The sequence below is a fragment of the Octodon degus genome, unplaced genomic scaffold, assembly GCF_000260255.1.
Source record: "Octodon degus isolate 3935 unplaced genomic scaffold, OctDeg1.0 scaffold00031, whole genome shotgun sequence".
Classification (NCBI taxonomy): domain Eukaryota; kingdom Metazoa; phylum Chordata; class Mammalia; order Rodentia; family Octodontidae; genus Octodon; species Octodon degus.
In genome coordinates, this window is record NW_004524607.1 from 15,433,067 (window position 1) to 15,452,878 (window position 19,812).

Sequence of the window (19,812 nt, forward strand, 5' to 3'; positions counted from 1 at the left end):
TAAGTAGGATCACAAGTCTGCATGTTGTACAGCAATTAACCACTAAGAAGAATATATGCAGTGTATTATTTGTTGAAACTACTTTTGATTTGATTTGAAACTGTCTCATTGCTTTATGTTTATCAATAAAACTTTGAAAAGAAAAAAAAAAGTAAAGGCATATTAATATGCTGAGCTGTAAAAGGCTCAAGTCAACAACTTCTGACATTCAGTCTTTCAGAAACCCTACTACTATTATGGACTACTGGACTATTTTGGAATATTTTGATGAATTCACACACTTATAATATTTAAATGACAAAACTAAACAAAAAAGAGGATATAAATGAACGACCATTTTGTATCTGTATATTCAAAATAGTTAGGATAGATATACAGCTACATTCTTTTAATTCAGTGAATAGAAACATTTGTTCTAATAGTTTTTGTGGACAGGATATCTTGTCTGCACCTTGTACAATGAATAACCACTAAGACAACAATATGCAATGTATTAATTATTGAAACTGTCCTACTAATCAGTTTTGAAACTGTCTCATTGCTATTTGTTTCTCAATGAAATTAATAAATACATATATAATAATCAATATATAAACATCAAATGTGTATCTGTATACCATTAATAATCATTCCACAAATGAAATCCGTTTGCTGAGTTAACACACCTATAATATTCAAATGACGGAACTAAACAAAAAAGGAGATACAGACAAATGTCTGTTTTGTATCTGTGTATTCAAAGTGGTTAGGATAGATATATAGTTACATTCTCTTAATGAATAAAGAGATTTGTTCTAATAGTGTTTGTAAATAGGATATCATGTCTGCATCTTGTATAGCAAATAACCAGTAGGAAGAGAGTATGCAATGTATTAACTATTGAAACTGTCCTACCAATTTGATTTGAAAAAAAAATGAAATCCAGAAAATAATTCCCGTTTACTATGTTACCTAAATAATAAAATATTTATGAATAAATTTAACAAAAGAAGTACAAGACCTGCATGCTGTATCAGCTTTCTGTCACTATAATGAAGTACCTGGCACAAGTTACCTATGAAGTGAGGTCTACTGCAGCTCTTGATTCTGGAGATTCTTTTTTATTTATTATTTTTTTTTGATGGAACTGGGGATTGAACTCAGGCCCTTGCGTTTGCCAGGGAAGTGCTTGTTCCACTGAGCCATCTCCCCGGCCCCCGATTCTGGAGAGTCTAGTTCAATGTCGGGGGTCCTGCTGGCTTGCACTTTTGGTGACAGTCACACATTACAGTGAAAGCATGTGTCAGAATGAGCAGTCACAACATGAGTTAGGAAGCAGAGAGAAGATGGGCAGGATCCCACAGCCCCTTTTGATGACCTGTCTCCCCAAAATACAAAGACCTCCCCATAAGGCCTGACCTCCTAAAGGTCAAGAGCACCTCCCCATAGTGCCACCTGGAGGCAAAGGCTTTACATACAAACCTTCTTGTGACACTCAACATACAAATTATATCATACACTGAGATCTATAAAATATTACTGAAAGAAGATGGAAATAAATGGAAATACACCCCATGTTCATGGAGTGGAATACTCAATGCTGTTAGGGAGTAATACTCCCTAGTTTGATCTACATATTCTGTGGAGTCACTGAACTAAGGCTCCAGTGGAACTGTAAGGAGGCCCCTGCTAGTCAAAACAAACTTGAAAAAGCACTAGGTTAGAGGACTCAGATTTCCCAATTTCAAAAAACTTTTTGCAAATCTATAGTGATTAAGACACTGTGGTGCCAACATAAAAAGAAACATATAAATCAGTGGAATAGAACCAAGAGTCACAAACAAAACTTTCTATTTATGGTCAGTTGATTTTCAATAAGGGTGTCATGATCATTTGCTAGGGAGATGGTAGGGGTTTGAGGGGAGGGGGTTTGCTTTCTGGTATATATATATATATATATATATATACAAACATGTTCACACATAGAATAATGAATTTGGATCTCTACTTCATCACTACTTCAAACACAAAAATGAACTAAAAAGGGATTATAGACCCAGATAGAAGATCTAGCATATAAAATACCAAGGAAGAAATAGGAATAAGTCTTCCTCACCTGGAATTAAACAATGAGTTTTTATACCTGCCAAAACACAAGGAAGAAAAGAAAAAACAAACTGAACTATATCAAATGTAAAACTTTTCTGCTATGCTGTCTTTAAAAAGTAAAAAGACAGATGACAGAAAGGGAGTGGATGTTCGCAAGTTTTGTGTTTGATAAAGGACATACACCCAGAATACAGAACTTCACTAAGTCACTAAGTTGCCAGGTTGGACTCCAACTTGAGCTCCTTCTGGCTGGGATCCCATGCCGGCACCACCACGCCCAGCTATGAGTTTCTTTTAAGGAAGACAAAATGTTCTAAAGTATTAGACCATGATGACTACTGCACAGCATATTTAAAAGCCCTGACTTGTAGGGGCCAACGAGATAGCTCAGCAGTCTAAAGCGCCTGCTTCAGCACGTTTAGGCAGGCGCAGGTGGCTGCAGGTCGATCCCCAGCACACATACCATACCAGCCCCGCCCTCAGGGTGGGCTGAGCCGGCCAAAAAATAATAATAATGAAATAAAAAATAAAAGCACCGAATTGTGTACTTAATATTTCAGTTGTGTGGTATATGAACTATATCTCAATAGTGCTGTTTTTAAAAAAACAAATGAAACAAATCTACCTAGATAAATCTCAAAGAAACACCGAGGGGGTGAAACCAAATGAAAAAGGAAACATACAGTATAAAACCATGTATGTGAAGTTTTAAGACAAAAAAACAATAATATGTTGTTGTTTTGGAAAGAACTATTTAGTAAGATAAAACCTTAGGTGGAAAAAGTGTATCGCTATAGTCAAGTTTTCCCTTCCCTCCCCCAATAAACAACCTTTTAAAAATGTTACGGCCTATCCTTCCATTGTTTATGTTTAGTATCTAAGGAAAATATATTGATATTATATTCATTTCCCCTTTCTCAGATCAAAGGTAAAATGCCAGATATACTTTCTGCTACTACACTCTTTTTTCTTTCAACTTTACAATATATTCCCGAGCTCATGCTAGAGCAGCTTACGGAGTGTTCTGGGGAGGCTCCTGCCCTGACCGTGCCGGGTTCTCTCCGAAGGAGGCGGGCCTGAGATGGACGAGTACATGGAGACGCTGAAGGACGAGGAGGACGCTCTGTGGGAGAACGTGGAATGCAATCGGCACATGCTGAGCCGCTACATCAATCCGGCCAAGCTCACCCCCTACCTGCGCCAGTGCAAGGTCATTGATGAGCAGGACGAGGATGAAGTACTTAACGCCCCCATGCTGCCATCCAAGATCAACCGGGCAGGTAACCTCAGGAACCCTCTGGGGGACAGGAAGGGCCACCACGCTCCAGGACATGCCCTGTACTTAGCTATACCAAAATGCAGTTTTTCTAGGTCAGGGATTTTCAAATTTGAGTCTAAAGACTGCCACCCACTCCTGCCCACCACTAAGATAGAGAACTCAAAGACCCATGAACTTAGAGAGAGGGGGAATTACATCTTGATTTACAAAAATTAATGGGAATTTAGCACTGCCTTCAAATATGAGGGGTGGCAGGCAACAAATCCCAGTGGTGATTACTAATGCCCATGACTGTGTCAACAATAATAATTACAAATATCTTCATATCCCATATTACAGCATTGCAGGTGTCTTAAAATACCATTTACACCCCTCTCCTCAAAAGTACAGTAGTTATCAGATCTGCCAAGAGATCTTGCTACTTAATGCATTAAAAAGTAGCATAGCTATAGCTGAATCACAGATTTAATATTTGATAATTGTATTGTAATTGGCTTTGCTTGTAGTCAGATGTGTTTAATTGGTTTTAAAAAATTATTATTCTGAGAAGGGGTCCACAGGCTTTTCTGGAGTCTCTTGCAAGCCATGGAGTTCTATCAGATTCAGTAAAAGTAATAAGCATATTTGTGAAACTTGTTTCAGTTTGATGTGCGTGTGGATGTGCACATGTTTGTATACTTATCTGTGTGCATGGGCACTAGATCACAGTATAAAATTTATTTCTTTCCATGGACTGTAGTTGAAAGGGTTTGGAAATCACTGTCCTGCAGTGTAACTGATGATAAGTGGGTCATATGCTGTGAGTCTCTTTCGCATCCATGGCCGACATCCTTAATTAATCACAGCATGCCTTCCCACTGAGTTTGGATGTAACTTCGAAATCCTTCTAATACAGGGCTCCAGGCAGCTTCACCAACACAGGATTGACACAAGACAAAATTTATTTATATCATGTTTATCCTGGGGGAAAGATAAAGCCTAAGACCTCAAGGGGGAAAAAATATCTGAAATAAAAATGTTTAAGCAAAGCCTATAAAGTGTGAACAATAAATGGAATCAGTAGTATCATGGTCTGTGCTCCATTACTATAATGAAATAACTGATGCAGGTTAACCTTATAAAGAAGAAAGGTTGATTTAATTCAAAGTTAGAGATATTCAAAGATATGTGCTAGCATCAACTCAGCTTTATGAGGGCCCACTTGGTTGTGTCACATCACGGCACGAGTTATGTATATAAGGAACAAATTACATTCCCAACAGGAAGCCAGAGAGAGATTAGGATTTCACCATCCTTTCCAAGGGCACAACCCCAAATGACCTAAAAACCTCACACTAGGCCGATCTCTAAATGGTCTCCCAGTCCAGTATTTCCATACTGAACACCAAGTTCCCAACACATGAACTGCTGGAGGACAGACAATATCCAAACCTTTGTAAATAGGATAGAAACTGAACATCTGGGAAGATTACATGTAGGTTAAAATCTTTCCAAGCTCTGGAATAATTCCAAAGAACGTGGAGCTATGCCTCCCTCTGACTTTTCTGAAAAGCTTCCCACCCAAATATTTTTCCTCTTGCTGTGAATCCTAGGGAGCCATATATTATTACATATACTTCGAACCTCCTTCAATCACAGAAGAGCAGATGCTTGTGTGAATAATTTAAGCCCAGGTCAAGGGAAAGTGCTTTGAAACTGCTGGTTCCTCGTGCCTGCAATGCTGTTTAATCCTAGTTCTACCAGTTTATTAGAGAAAGAAGATAAATATTCTTCAAATCCATGCTAAGGGCCTGGAATTTTATTTCGTTATCCGGACTCTATAGTACAACTCAGGAGTGACAGGATGTAGTGAGACTATCTTCTTTAAGTTTATTTAGGGATAAGATAAAACGAGATGGAGACTTGCACCTAATAAGATAACGTAATTTTCTCCTCTGTGGTGTCTTTCCTCTAGGCCGATTATTAGACATTCTACATACCAAAGGGCAACGAGGCTATGTGGTATTCTTGGAGAGCCTGGAATTTTACTACCCAGAACTGTATAAGCTGGTTACTGGGAAGGAGCCTACCCGGAGATTCTCCACCATTGTGGGTAAGTGGCTCTGCCATCGGGAACATCTGGACTCTGGTCGGAAGGGTGTGGGCGTATGCGTGGACGAGGTCAGTGCAGCGCTGGTGAGCAGCCGAGCGAGTGAATGGCCCCTGCCCCGCCCTTGGGCCTAACTGGCTGCCCCTCCGTGTAGTGGAGGAGGGCCACGAGGGCCTCACGCACTTCCTCATGAACGAGGTCATCAAGCTGCAGCAGCAGATGAAGGCCAAGGACCTGCAGCGCTGCGAGCTGCTGGCGAAGTCCCGGCAGCTGGAGGATGAGAAAAAGCAGCTGACGCTTACGCGGGTGGAGCTACTGACCTTCCAAGATCGGTACTACAAGATGAAGGAGGAGCGGGACAGCTACAACGATGAGCTGGTCAAGGTCAAGGACGACAACTACAACCTGGCCATGCGCTACGCCCAGCTCAGTGAAGAGAAAAACATGGCGGTGATGAGAAGCCGGGACCTCCAACTCGAGGTGGGGGCGATACACGCGCACATGCCTACACGCTCACATGGGCAACACCGGCGCTTCTCACCCAGACAGACGAGGGGCTGGAGGAGATGGGTGAGGGCCGGAAGTCTAAACCCCATCTTCTCAGCGCCTGTGCACACGTGCGCACAAAGATGAGGTGCGCTACCTCGTATCTCTTCTGTGCGTGTGCGTGTGCAGACAACCTGTGCCCAGCAAGGTGAGGGAGAAATGGAGTACCAGAACCCACATGCTATGATTTGCGGGGGAGGAGGGGTTGAAAAAGTGGATCCTGCACCTAACCTATGGCAAGTGAATTCCTTAGTTTCACGATGCTGTCTGTAGTAACCTCTGTGTCGGCAAAGTTCAGCGTAGTTCCCAGTACAGTGGGAGAGTCAATACATTTATCAGCCAACAAACCACCAGCCAAGTGATTGACATAACTAATGAGTTTACCATCCGAATGGAGGGAGGGAAGGGAGTTTGCCACATTCATTCTTTCCCTCCCTTTATTGAATGCCACCATGTACCCAGCTTGTTTCTGGGGATACCGATCTCCAGACTGCCGTCATGGAATTCATATTATGATCAGAAAACAAATACATAGATTCCTGGTAGTTTGAGTGCTAGGAAGAGAAGGAGGGCTCCCATCTTTATGGTCTCTGACAGGACATGTGAGCAAGGGTCTAAAGAACTAGAAATAGGCATGCAGTGACAAGAAAAGCAAATGCAAAGACCTGAAAGGGGGTGCAGGTCTGGGTTTTGTTTTGTTTTTTTCTTTCCTCCTTTTTTCCTTGAGTAATGGCAGAAGAGCCACTGGGGCCAGAGCCAAATGAACAAACGGTACAAAAGGAGGTGGGAGAGATGGCTGGGGTCCAGATCGGGGGGCCACAGTAAGAACTTTGGAATTTATTCTCGTTGTGATGGAAGCCACTGAAGGATTGAGAGCTGGGGAGTGACAACTGATTTATATCTTAGAAGGATCACTGTGGCTGCTGGGTAGAAAATAGACTCTCAGAATATTTATTAAGCACCTGCCATGTGTAAGGCACTGTGCTAAGCACTGTGAGGGACACAGGGATAAATAACCCGAGCCGTGCTTGGGTCACTTACAATTTAGTGAAGCAGACAGATCAGTAAACAATCCACAGAGTGCAGGTGAATTGAGTTGCTGGCGTAGCAGGCGATAGAGCATTTCAGCTAAGAGCGTGAACTAGGAAGTCCTGAAGGTTTGAGTTCAAATTCTGGTTTCTAGTCCTGAAGGTTTGAGTTCAAATTCTGGTTTCTAACCCTACCACTTACTTAGCTATTGGCTTCCGGTCTCTTTTTAAGTGGCAATAAGGAAGATAATACCTGGCCCTAGGACTGCCGAGATTCTGTCATTGATAACCGTTGTGGAACTGGGAATCTGGACCCAGCCCAGGACTTGAGTCATCTCCAAAGATACTAAAGAGATTTTTTTGTCTATCTGTACTTTTTTTTTTTTTTTTTTTTTTTTTTTTTTTTTTTTTTTTTTGTGGTTGGGGGCGGTGTTTGTTTTGTTTTGCATGACCCAAAATAGAAACTAACCTGTGGCATCCACTTAGAAGTTTCTCCCCTGGAACTTTCTCCTGTATTATGTTTCCCTGGAGATGTGTTAATAATGAGGAAGTGTGTGTAGAATTGAAAGGACAGCCAGCCAGCTGAGTCTCTGGGTTATTTCTTAGCCCCAGGCTGTTTTCCCTCCATCTGCCTTTTTCTTGGGCCACAGGAGCACAGTGCCGGACTTTTTATTGTGGAAGCCACCACCTTCTACCTGCCTGATTTCTTGAGGCTTTCTGCCCACGATCCTAGAGTTGGAAAATGGCATTCACGCCTGTGGTGCCCCCTCCCCAAAGTCCTGGAGCACTGCCTTGCTCAGGATGCTTCCGAAGGCCCATCTGGGGAAGCAAGCCGGTTTACTGACAAGGATCCAAATACCTTCTGGCCCCGGCTCCTGATGATAAACTGTCGAGGGGGACACTCCATACATTTCCAGTTAGGCCATTTTCAGATGTAGTCGCTGCCTCCTCTGGGAAGCCCCTCTCGCCCCCATCCTGGAAGGGAATCTGGACAAGTTTTAGGCCAGAGATCCTGTGAATTAAGAGTTCAGTGCATTTTATGCTATTTTGTTTTTTAACACCAGGTTCATTTTTTCCCATACAGTCTTGTGTAAAGTCCAGGAGGACAAAACACAGAAGCAGAGCTGCTCTGGGGGTCGAAGTCAGGGTGGTGACAGTGGTTCCCTTCCCTAACCCTGGGACTCTCTAGGGGAATCCTTCAGTTCCAAGGATCCATTTAAAATAAAAGGCCATCAAAATAAGTAACACACCTCAGGGAGACACCAGCCTGGGTATCTTTTTTCCTGATCTATAACCTGTTACACCCTACAGTAGTTCCCTCAGAGAATTTTCTCAGAGACACATAGCCATTTTGAAAGTATTGTAAATGAACTACCTGAGAACTCCATCAACAAGGAGGTGGTGGTTGGAGAAAGTTCCACTGCATCCTGGCCTGCAGGCTGCACTGGAACCCGGCCAGATCTGGGGAACCATTGCTCCATTCCAATGTGTCTCACCAGCCACCATTTCCCCGTGACTCCTTTGGGTGTTTCAGATCGATCAACTAAAGCACCGATTGAATAAGATGGAAGAGGAATGTAAGTTGGAGAGAAATCAGTCTCTGAAGCTGAAGAATGACATTGAGAGTCGGCCCAAGAAGGAGCAAGTCCTAGAACTGGAGCGGGAGAATGAAATGCTAAAGACCAAGATCCAGGAACTGCAGTCCATCATCCAGGTGAGGAGCTAGTATGCATCTGGCAGGTGAGGTTGGAGCAGGGCAGACCTGGGTGTGAGGCCAGAGTCCGAGCTTGCTAACTGCAGGGCACGGATGATAAAGGGCATCCTTGGGCACCACACTGCCCTCCTCTGTGAAGTGGGGCTACCCCCCATGCAGTCTCTGTCTTAACCACTTTCCTGCCATTGAGACATATAATACCTAAGAGCTACAGCATAAAGGAGAAAATGGTTATGTTGGCTCACAGTTTGCACAGGTTCTGGTCCATAGTCAGCTGGCTCAAGGCAGAACAGCATGATAGAAGGGGCTGGGTGGAGGGAAGCTGCTCAACCCATGCAGCCTGGAAGCAGGGAGGAGCTAGAAAGGGACAACCTTCTGGGACAGGTCCACAGTGACCCCACCTCTAACCACAAGTCAGTAGAAGGCTCCCACAGTTTGGTCACCTGCCCGAGGTCCCACCTTACAGCGGATGAGGCTTTGGGGATCATCTAGAGCTGAACCGTAACAACCCCCTTGTAAGAAACACAACATCATGAGAGGCCACATTTGCGCAATCTCTTATTCCATTGACACGCTCCCTGAAAATCCCCATGCACACAGAAACCAATGCCCCAGCACTGAGGGGAGAAAATTATTCCCAGGAAATGGCCTTGCCCTTGAAGATCCCAAGAAGCTCAGCTGTCACTGGGGCTCTTTTAAAGATTCCTCCCTGACTCGCCATCCCAGTCGAGTAGTGACAGAGGAGGACATCACTGAAGCAGAACACCCCAGCATACACTACAGGGAAAGGAAAGTTCGTGCATCCCCCTGCGCTTCTCCAACAAGGTCCCCAGGACCAGCTGCCTGGGGCAGGCTCAGTTTCAGCACAGGGGCTGAATCCCAGTTTAATCAGAGCAGATTAGTTGATATTTCGGGGTGACATCAGGAAAGCATGGCAGCCTGCCTTTGTTATCTCTGGAAGGTTTGGAGAAGCATCTTGTGCCCCTCTAAGCTCTGATAAGAGCTGGGGCAGAACAATGGGCGTAGGGTATTTCTGAGCAGAAATGAGCTTAATGCTTCTGTCCAGGTGATAAACTTCTTAAATGATAAGCTGCTTAAAAGACCCCAAGAGAAATTTCTCCTTGCCTGAGCTTTCCCAGCACAGAAACTTCTTCTCTCTCCGTGACTGCAGCTGGCTCTTTTGTCCCTGCCTTCCCTGTCCACTTTGCTCCCCACTCCTGCAGTCCCAGCATCATCATACCCACTTCTCTGCCCACCCAGGCCGGCAAACGCAGCCTGCCCGACTCAAACAAAGCCATCCTAGACATCTTGGAGCATGACCGCAAGGAGGCGCTAGAGGACCGGCAGGAGCTGGTCAATAAGATCTACAACCTGCAGGAGGAGGTCCGCCAGGCTGAGGAGCTGCGGGACAAGGTGGGAGCCCAGGGGACAGCAATGGCTAGCCAGCACCCTTGCCTGTCTGTCCCCTTTCCCAGTTGAGTACACATCCTGCTGACATACCTCTTTCCAAGGGCTAGATCTGACCCCTGGTATCAATTTCCCATGCTTCCTAGAATCCAACCACCTTGCAGCTCTTAGAAGTTGTATTAGATTAAGTAACACAGCTTAGCTTAGTTTTTCTCTTCTTGACCAAAGAAACCACAAGAGGACAGCAAAGATGCACCGTCTTCCCACACACACACATTACAGGGCATGTAGTAGGACTATCTGTTCCTGTCTGATTGATCACCTTGTAGCAAGGCCCCTTCATGCCAGTCAAGTAGCTGGCTCTTGGAAGGACAGGCTATGTTCTGACCACAGCAGCTCAGGAAGAACAAGCCAGCTCTAGCCCACAGTGTGTGCCACCAGAAAACAGCTGTTAGCCCTGACCTATTGATTGCTTGATGCACATATTGATTTCTCCGTGTCGCTTACAGTATCTGGAGGAGAAGGAGGACCTGGAGCTCAAGTGCTCAACTCTGGGGAAGGACTGTGAAATGTACAAGCACCGCATGACCACTGTCATGCTGCAGCTGGAGGAGGTGGAGCGGGAGCGGGACCAGGTACGTCCACCTGGTATGCAGAGATGGGAGGCCACGCCATAGGTGCCCACCCCAAGCCACTGGGCTCCATTGGCAAGTTTGATCAGTGTGACAGCACTGGCTACACACGGATGCTCAGGAATCTGCCTTTCCTAATTCTAATTCTAGTCCAAAAATAAATTCTATCTTATGAGGCTTTCAAAATCCACAGCCATTTAGGGTTCAGATCCACAGGGTATTGCTTGAGACACCGGTGTCCTCATCTGTAAAATGGAAATAACCACAGTGCCACCCCCTCCGGAGCAGAGAGTAGACTCCAAGTGATGTGCATGGTTGCTCTTCGCATGATGCCAGGCAGGGAACAAAGGCAGGATCCCTGGTCCAGGGGTGGCACTGAGGAAATGCCCAGAGTCAGGGTCATGAAATGAGCAGCATCCCCACACTGTGGCTGGCACTCGGCTTGGAAAGGATTTGTGTCCCTGAGCCCACTTTGGTGTGGTCAGGTTGAGGCACCAAAGTGGCCTATGTTATATTTTCATTGCTGTGACCAAGTACCTAAGAAAGTCAGTGCAGGCTTACTGTGGCTCATGGTTTCAGAGGTTTAATCCATGCTCCCAGGGCCACTCCATTGCTTTAGGCCTTTGGCTAAGCAGCAACATCATGGTAGAAGGCCTCGTGCCAACCAGGAAGTAGAGAGAAATTGGAAATGCCAGAGAAGAAGAGGCCAGGAGCCAGACAGAATCCCCAAGGCCATGCCTCTGTGATCCACTACCTTCCATTAGACCCCATCTCCTATTTCTGTCCCCTCCCCCCAGTAATGCCATCAAAGTATGATCCTCTCAGTGGATTAACCCATGTATAACATTAGGGCCCTTGTGGTCCAAGTACTTCCTAAAACCCCATCAGCTGACAATGAAGCCTTCTACAGGGTGAATCCCCATTTGGGGATTCATACCATACCCAACCATAATACACCTTTCTCTGGTGCCCCTGTAGGCCTTCCACTCCCGAGATGAAGCTCAGACTCAGTATTCACAGTGCCTGATTGAGAAGGACAAGTACCGGAAGCAGATCCGGGAACTGGAAGAGAAGAATGATGAGATGAGGATTGAGATGGTGCGGCGAGAAGCCTGCATCGTTAACCTGGAGAGCAAGCTTCGGCGCCTCTCCAAGGACAGCGGCACCCTTGACCAGGTAGGCTGCAGCCAGGAGCCCCTCCTGCCACCAGCGATGTCTGGCCAGGGCCTCTATCTCCTGCCAGTTGCTATAGTTGAACCCAAAGCACCTTTCCTTACTACGCTCATAATCTTCCATGTCCCTCTGGTTCTCTGTGTGTCTGTATAGTGCTGAGTAAAACCACTCATCTTGGAGTTAAAAGATGCAGGTAAAAGTCTGGGTTATCCACATCTTAGTTAGTGACCTGGTGACCTCCCCTTCAGGACCTTTGCCTCTCCCAATTGTCTGCAGCTGTCCATTGGCCCTTCCTCAGGTCGCTCACCATTGAGAACAGTCATCACGTTTAAGATACCATTGGGTTAGGGTTGCTGATATCCATGAGTGACACCCTTAAGGCACAGCATGAAGTGCAGAGTGCCTTTGTGTGTGACCTCAGGTCCCCAGAAGTGAATGAGTGCTGCCCTTGATTCCGATGACACCGTGATCGCTGTCTCCCGGCATCTCCTGGGCACCCTCCTGGCAGGGGCTGTGCTGGCCCCATTAACCTGCAGCACAGTCCTGTGGGAAAGTGTGCTTTCCATCCTGGTTTACAAAGAAAGGACCCAGACCCAGGCAGCTGAGGCACTGCGCCCTGGGGAGCCTGATCAGAGCCACCACCCCTCAGAGAAGAATCTTACAGAGCAGGCAAATACAGGAACCTGGCTTTTCATCACAGTGCTCTGTACTCCAAGTTCAAGGGCCCCAGGTCCCAGGGAGGCCTCTACACCCGGCTCCAGGAAGTACTCCCTGAGGCCTTGGGCCCTTGCCTTGACTTCATCTGGCCAGGTTTGTTCACCTGATCTTGCTAAAGTGCCACCTTCTCAGTCACCCGGCTGCACAGTGGAAACTGGAGTGGCAGTGACATGCTCTCACCCTCTCCCTTCAGTGATCAGCACAGTGTATAACTGTGTGTGAGCTCTCCTCAGGTCCTTCTGTTCCCAGTGCCCAGCCCAGTGCCAGGCATGGGGGACGGTGCAGGTGAGAATCTGCAGAATACATGTGTGCAGCCTAATGGCACCTGATTGAGCAAGGAGGGGTAGGACCAGCACCCCACTTCCCCAGGAGTGAGAGCAGAGGCCCCAAGGAGAAGAGGAGGGAGCAGGAAGGGTCAGGGTGTGCCACGTGGCTGAGTGTCTTTGCAGCTTTTCTGGAACCTTGAAGGACTTAGTGTAGAGAAGTACAGGAGAACGCTTTGTGAGTCACACCAAGGTTACCTAATGCCCTGTGATTCAGCCTATTTTTTTTTTAAATGTATTTAGTACAGGGTCTTACTACAAGATCAGACTCGGATGTCTTCAGCATCCCAAACTCTGGGATAACAAGCATGCACCACCACGCCCAGTCTCATTCCCCATCTCAGTGCACCCTGGAGGCAGGGCCAGCATGGCAAGCCGGGATCAAACCCTGGTCCCTGTGTCTGCCTAAGCAGATGCTTTTGTCTGCTGAGCTATCTGGCCAGCCCTCAGTCTATGTTCTATACAGTGACTATTAACAATATGTACTTAGAATTAAAGAGGTAATGGCTAGGAAACACTCAGGATATACATGGCCCTGTTTTTTGAATTATTATTGTGCTTTCTTTGCAGCACCAGGTATTGAACCCTAGGATTTCACTCAGCTGTATACCCACCACTCCCCCTGCCTTTTTTTTTTTTTTCTCATATTTAAAATAGGCTCTTTCTAAATTGCTTGGACTAGGCTCACATTGATGATTCTCCTGCTTCAGCCTCCCAGAGTTTCTGGGGCTACAGGCATGTGCCACCACACTCAGCTTCACACAATTTTCTCTACGTGCTGCTCAGGCATGAGGGTGGGCATTAGGATCTTAATCAGGCTATGTCAGATGGAAGGGGCCAAGATGGCCAGGGGGCAGCTGCTTTGCTACTCCATAGGAAGGTGAGGTCCTGGCACAGACCCTGGTGGGAGAAAAATAGGGACAGGGGAGTGAGGGAAGAGGACATGGCCAAGAAACAATGGTAGGCCCTGGCATCTGAAGGAAGAACAGAAGGAAGCCGAGTCTCAGGCTCAGGTGCTAAAGGGCATGATTCACATCGGCCAGCTCTCCGTGGGCTGCTCATCACTCGTCTCCAGCACTGGTGTCTGTCTGTCCCCAGAGTCTTCCCAGGAACCTGCCAGCTACCATTATCTCACAGAGCTTTGGGGATTCCAGCCCCAGGACCAACGGGCAGGAAGCCGACGACTCATCCACCTCTGAGGAGTCACCAGAAGACAGCAAGTACTTCCCACCCTACCACCCACCAAGGCGCAGGATGAACCTGAAGGGCATCCAGGTGTGGAGGCAGGGCCTGCCCAGCATTCTTGAGGGTGGGAGACCCCCGAGCCATGATGAGTGCTATCTCAGTCTGAGGCACTGAGATGTGACTTGACCTATTTAGCCTGAGAAATAGGAACCATGCCAACTGTGGCTTGAACGTGCTTATCGGTTCTTAGTGACTCCCTTGGGGCTGGGGAGATAGCTCAGAGGCATAAGCACCTACCTAGCAACCACAATGACCCAAGTTCAATCCCTGGCCCTACATGCTGTGTCCACCCTGGATCCCCGGGTGCACAGTGTCTTAGTGACTCCCTTTCTCTTACAAGTACAATAGAAGTTTTTAAAAGAGAAGTCAGGTATGGACACACACCTATAATCCCAGTGCTTTGGGAGGCTGAGGCAGGAGGATTGCAATTGCTAGTTTGAAAGGCCAGCCTGTACCACTTAGTAAGACCCTGTCTCCAAACAAACAAATGAAAAGGGCTGAAGATTCACTCAATGTGAAGGCCTTCACCAATGCAAGAGAAAGATTGAAAGGACCATTACTTGCAAATTTATCTGCTTGTTCCCCCAAGTAAGTTTAGAGTGCCTGTCACATGCCAGGCCCCATTTGTAAGCTGTTGTCACAGCAGCAATCCTGTCCCCTCGCTCAGTGTCCAGTGCAGTCCCAGCATATGGCTGGTTCTCAGTGAATGATGAATGGTGGACCAAAGAATGGGATTAATGAATTAATGAATGAATGGGATTGCTCTTCAGGCCCACTTCTCTGTGTCTCCCATGCCAGCCCAAGTTGGGACCTCACAGGGTTCAGTGCACTGGGGCCCAGGATGGTGATCCTCCTTTCCTAAAGTCCCCTGTGTCCTGTTTGGCTCAGCTCCTGCTTTGGAGTGTCCCTGTCCTTCTGCACTCTACATGGCTGGGTGTCCCCAGAAGGGAGGATGCCTTACCAGCAGCTGCCTAACCAAGGTCCAGGAAGACCTCACATCCTGTCCCACCCTCAGGAAGACCTTTAGCATATGGCCCAGATGGCCAGGGGACCAGAGGCTGGATAAGCTTGTCCTGCTGTGTTTGGCTTTTGCCTGGCTCCAGTGACATGTGTTTGGGCCTTGATTTGTGTCCTGTGTCTTGTTTCTCCCCCTCCCTCTCTTTCAGCTGCAGAGAGCCAAATCCCCCATCAGCCTCAAGCGAGCATCTGATTTTCAAGGTCAGCAAGATGCCCAAATCTCTCATCTGTCACTCTGCCTCTCTCAGTCCATCTGTTCCTCCCAATGTAGCAATCACCCTGTGGGGTCAACCGGGCTAGGTCTAGGGCTCCTGGTGGCAGGGAGCCCATCAGGTGCCAGTGACTATCATCGCTGGATGGGCCCTAATCACTGAGGCATCTGTGTGTAGTTCCTCCCTTCCCACCAAGCCTGTTCCTGGCCCAGGAACTTGGCCCAGGTGTGACACCTTCCCGAGTGTCTGAGGCTGCCGGTCCATCCACAGCCCTCGTTCTCCACACCATGCTGCCTCAGAATTCTCCTTCATCCTCACTACAAATCAGAGTGATGCTCAGCCAGTGGGGATTTGCAAAAGGAATCAAGCATCTCCTACCTAAGTGCTGGAAGGTTCTGCAAGATATCCCTGAGGTGTAGTGAGGAGCTCACAGTGTCCAGGCCACCTGCAAGAGAGGCAGAGGAAGGCTGGGACAGTTAAACTGGCCTGGACAGAGAAAGTAGGCGTCAGTAGTAGGCTCCATCCTGGAGCATAGAGCCCAGGGAGTGAGGCCAGGCAAGGCCCCTTGGGTCTGAAGAAAGTAAGGAGCCTGGACCTGGGCCTTAGGGAGGTCTTCCTGGGTAGAAAGTACAGCTGTCATATGAGGCCAGAGAGTGGGCACACAGCCCAGGCAGTGCCTGGTGTGACACAAGGGTGGGAGACAAGGAGGGAAGATGCACTCAGGAGGTGACAAACTGGCCCCCCATGCTAGACTTCCTGTTCCTCATGGGCATCATTCTGTTGAAAGTGCCAGCTGGGGCTCTTGCATGGAGACCGAAAAGTCCTGAGACAAGTGACATTCGCCTTGGCTGGAGTGTCCGGGGCCCAATCCTGGCCAGGGCAGGGATGTGTTGTGGAATCAGCACAGTGCCTCTTAGTAGCCATAGCAGGCAGGGAAATATGCAGAGGTGCTATAGGGGTCCCTTCCTCCTCAGACGTCAGCACAGGGCAGGCCCCTCACAAGGAGAAGGGGCCTTGCACCCGCCTGTGCTGGCAAGAGACTTGGGTCACTGACCAGTGGCTCTGATTTTCATTTTCCTCTCCTCTCCCATTTCTACCTCCCACCTCCCTGCACCTTCTCTTTTCTCTGCCCCCGGCTGAGGACAGTCAAGGGCCACGGAGATGACAGCACAGATGCCAGCCCCAGCTCTGCCCACTCCCTTCCCATCACCAGCTCCTTCTCCAAGATGGTAAGATGCACGCTGTATGCTACCTGCTGCCCCCACACCATCTGAGCCTTGGCCCCAAGGCCCCAGCTGTGACCTGCAGGCCCTGACCCACCTCCTTCCCCTCCACAAGCCCACGCCCATGAGCCGTGTCCCTCTCCTTCCAAAGGCCCAGCCCAGGCCTTCCTGGTGTTTATTTAAAGATATCTCAGAGGCCTCAGGATGTATTTACACCTTCTTGCCGCCTCCTTTCCCAATTTAACACTTGGCGGGGGGAGGAGATGGGCCTCAGAGGGCCTGTAGTGAATTGCACAGGCAGCCAAGAATTCTGCTACAACTTCTCAGCCTTCACAGCTCCAGCAGCTGGCAGGGGTGTGAGCTGGGCAGGGGACCACCAGCATCTGGAGGTGATAGGGTGGCAGGACAAGGGCTCAGGCCCCTCCCCTGACCCAGTGTCCCCCAATCCTCAGCTCCAGCCCACCTGGGCAGAGCCAGGCAGCATCCAAGCCTCCAGACCTGGTGTCATCAGCCCCAGTCAGCAGCAGAAGGTGCAGGATTAGAAATTCTAACCCCGAGGGAAGCTCCAGGAAGCTTGTCAGCTCAGCTTCCCAAATCAGGCCCTGGGGGAGGCAGAGGTTCTATAATGAATGAGTCCTGTCTGATGACAGTTCTCGGGACCAAAATCCAAGGCTCCCATCTAAGACAGCCCTTGCCAGGAGCCACAAGCCTGGCTCCCCAGGTCACCCCTCCTCTAGCAGTTGCCCACCCTCATACTTCATTGAATCTAGAGCAGGTGCAGCCAGGAACACAGAGCTCAGCCAGTGCAGGCCACTAGCCTACCCCCATGTCCTCCCTGGAGCAGATGTGTGAGCAGATGTGTTCCACACTCTGTGGGGGCCCCAGGCTGAGCACAAGCCTCCTCTGGCCAAGGTCACCACTGCTGAGGACCAGCTTGCAGTGCCCACGCTAGCCGAGTTAGCGGGAATGAATCCGAGTTAAATTTAGTTCCACGTATATAATATTTATGCCCTTGGAGGCATTGGCGTATAAATATCCATGTCCCGGATTGCATCCGTGTGTGCCTGTTCACAGCAGCCCCGCCGGAGCCGGAGCAGCATCATGTCAATCACTGCAGAGCCCCCCGGGAACGACTCCATCGTCAGACGCTGCAAAGAAGATGCACCGACTCGCAGGTAAGCAGCCCGGCCTCCTGCGCATCCTGCCTCCTGCTACGGCTCAGCTGTCCTTGTAGCAACCATGAAGGCGGAAGAAGCACAAGTGCCCCCTATACAGCTGCAGCAACCAAGGCTCAGAGAGGGGAAGTGGCCTTCCCAGGGTCACCCCCCCCCCCCAGCTATCAAGTGACAAAACCTGTATCCCTTGGCCCTGTGCTGCCCAGAAACCCTGTTCTTGGACCCTATGGCACCAGGGCTGGGATTTCTCTACTAGAGTGAGAGACCCACAGATGCTCCTCCCTGCTCCTACTACCACCCATGCTTGGCCAGGAGAACCACAGTAGGAGTGCAGCTGGCAAGAGGGTCCGTCCAGTTAGGCTGCTGTTTTCAAAGTCAGCTGGTGATGACAGTTTCCGGAAGGGCCGAGGGCCTGGGAAGAGACTGGGTTCACATCTCTGTCCTAGAGACCCAGTCAAGGCCTACCAATGTCTCCCCAGGGCCAACCCCCACCCCAGACAGCTTGGGAAGATGTTGAGGCTCTGTGAAGCACCAAGGCCACTAGAACCTTGAAATATAGTCTGTCCCCCACTGCCTACTCCACCCCATACTGCCGTTCCACACCGAACCTTCCAGAAATGTCCTCTCCCTTCACTTTGCACACAGCCACTCATGAGCACCCTCTCCCCCACTTGTGTCCTGCAGTGCAGTTGAAGAAGACAATGACAGCTGCGGGTTTGATGCCTTGGACCTGGACGGTAAGTACTTGTCGGATCTGAGAGGGGTAATGGGTGCCTTGGTGACAGCAGGCCACCGAGCAAAGAGCATGTACATGCATGGCGGGCCCAAGGGGCACATGTGGGGTGCATTCCAAGGAGGCTGGAGTGTGAGTTCAGGTGAGCCCCCCCACCAGGACTGTGCAGCTGCTGAACATCACCAAAACGAGGTCTGAGCTTTGAAAAGAGCATTTCTCATGTGTTGGAGCCCAGGACTGTGAGATGCTCGGCCTGTAAGCTTGGCCTCGGGTTGTATGATCTCTACATCCACATCCAGAGATGCTGCCTGCACCTCCGGATATGAAGAAATGGGGTTCCAGGGACAGGAAAGGGTAGAGAGAGGGGACAGATTGACCCAGATATTCCATAAGCAGTGAGCATGTTCTGCAGCCAGCCAGCCAGCACAAGACAGGCAGTAAACGTGGGGGCCAGAACTGAGGCAGCATAGACCCAGGAAGATCCCCTTCCCCTGGAACTGGAGGTGGTGGAGGCAGATGCAGGGACTGAGGCTGTGGCTCAGTACTGTAATGGCCCATGGCAGCTCTGCACTGGGGAGATACTGGGAAGGCAGGTATTCCCTTTGTGCCCACCAGGCAGTGCAGAAGCCAGAAGTGAGAACCTATGTTCTCCAGGGCCAGAGGATGCACGCATGGCCCTGGGCACCCTCCCCTCCCAGCCGGGAAGTCAGGTTCAGCCCAGCAGGCTTCATAGGCCTGTGCTAGGTGCCTGGGTCCCGGACTCCCAGTCTCCAGTCCTTGCTTGTGTAGATACAACGGTGTCACAGCTGTGAAGCAGTAGGGCAGCCAGATGCAGATTCCCAAACCTGAGGAGCCTCCCGACAAGCCCGAAAGACAACAACAATAGGAAACATGGAGATGGCTCTGCCCCTACAGAGAACAGCAGTGACCCAGGCCACTGCATAGCTGGCAGCGTGGAGGCTGACTCAGAATCCTGCGGGTGTGCCCCTGCCAGCCCCTCCATTTCAGGCCTCCCCTGCCCTGCCTCCGCCCCCCGGCCCACCAAGCTGCCCACAGAGCAAAGGAAAGATTAGTGGTCCTCCTTAATTGGGGGCCATCAGAAGCTATCAAGTGTTAAAGAGAGGTTAGCACCTAATCGAGGCTGGGTAATGAGAAGAATTGAAAGAGTTTTGGAAGGGGGAAACTGGGAAGAAGATCCTGGGCAGCCATCC

The 19,812-nt window shown here is 48.9% G+C and overlaps 1 protein-coding gene across 2 annotated transcripts in view; it reads left to right on the forward strand.

The window, feature by feature from the left end:
- Positions 1–19,812, forward strand: part of Card11 (caspase recruitment domain family member 11) — a 120,843-nt gene that overhangs the window by 87,285 nt on the left and 13,746 nt on the right. For both annotated transcript variants that reach the window (XM_023713431.1, XM_004629611.3), the window contains exons 4-15: positions 3,156–3,368; positions 5,322–5,459; positions 5,611–5,936; positions 8,565–8,744; positions 10,005–10,157; positions 10,661–10,786; positions 11,762–11,959; positions 14,095–14,271; positions 15,408–15,459; positions 16,617–16,699; positions 17,768–17,868; positions 18,553–18,605. In XM_023713431.1, coding sequence (XP_023569199.1) covers positions 3,156–3,368; positions 5,322–5,459; positions 5,611–5,936; positions 8,565–8,744; positions 10,005–10,157; positions 10,661–10,786; positions 11,762–11,959; positions 14,095–14,271; positions 15,408–15,459; positions 16,617–16,699; positions 17,768–17,868; positions 18,553–18,605 — 1,800 coding nt within the window. The remainder of the gene's footprint in view (positions 1–3,155; positions 3,369–5,321; positions 5,460–5,610; positions 5,937–8,564; positions 8,745–10,004; positions 10,158–10,660; positions 10,787–11,761; positions 11,960–14,094; positions 14,272–15,407; positions 15,460–16,616; positions 16,700–17,767; positions 17,869–18,552; positions 18,606–19,812) is intronic.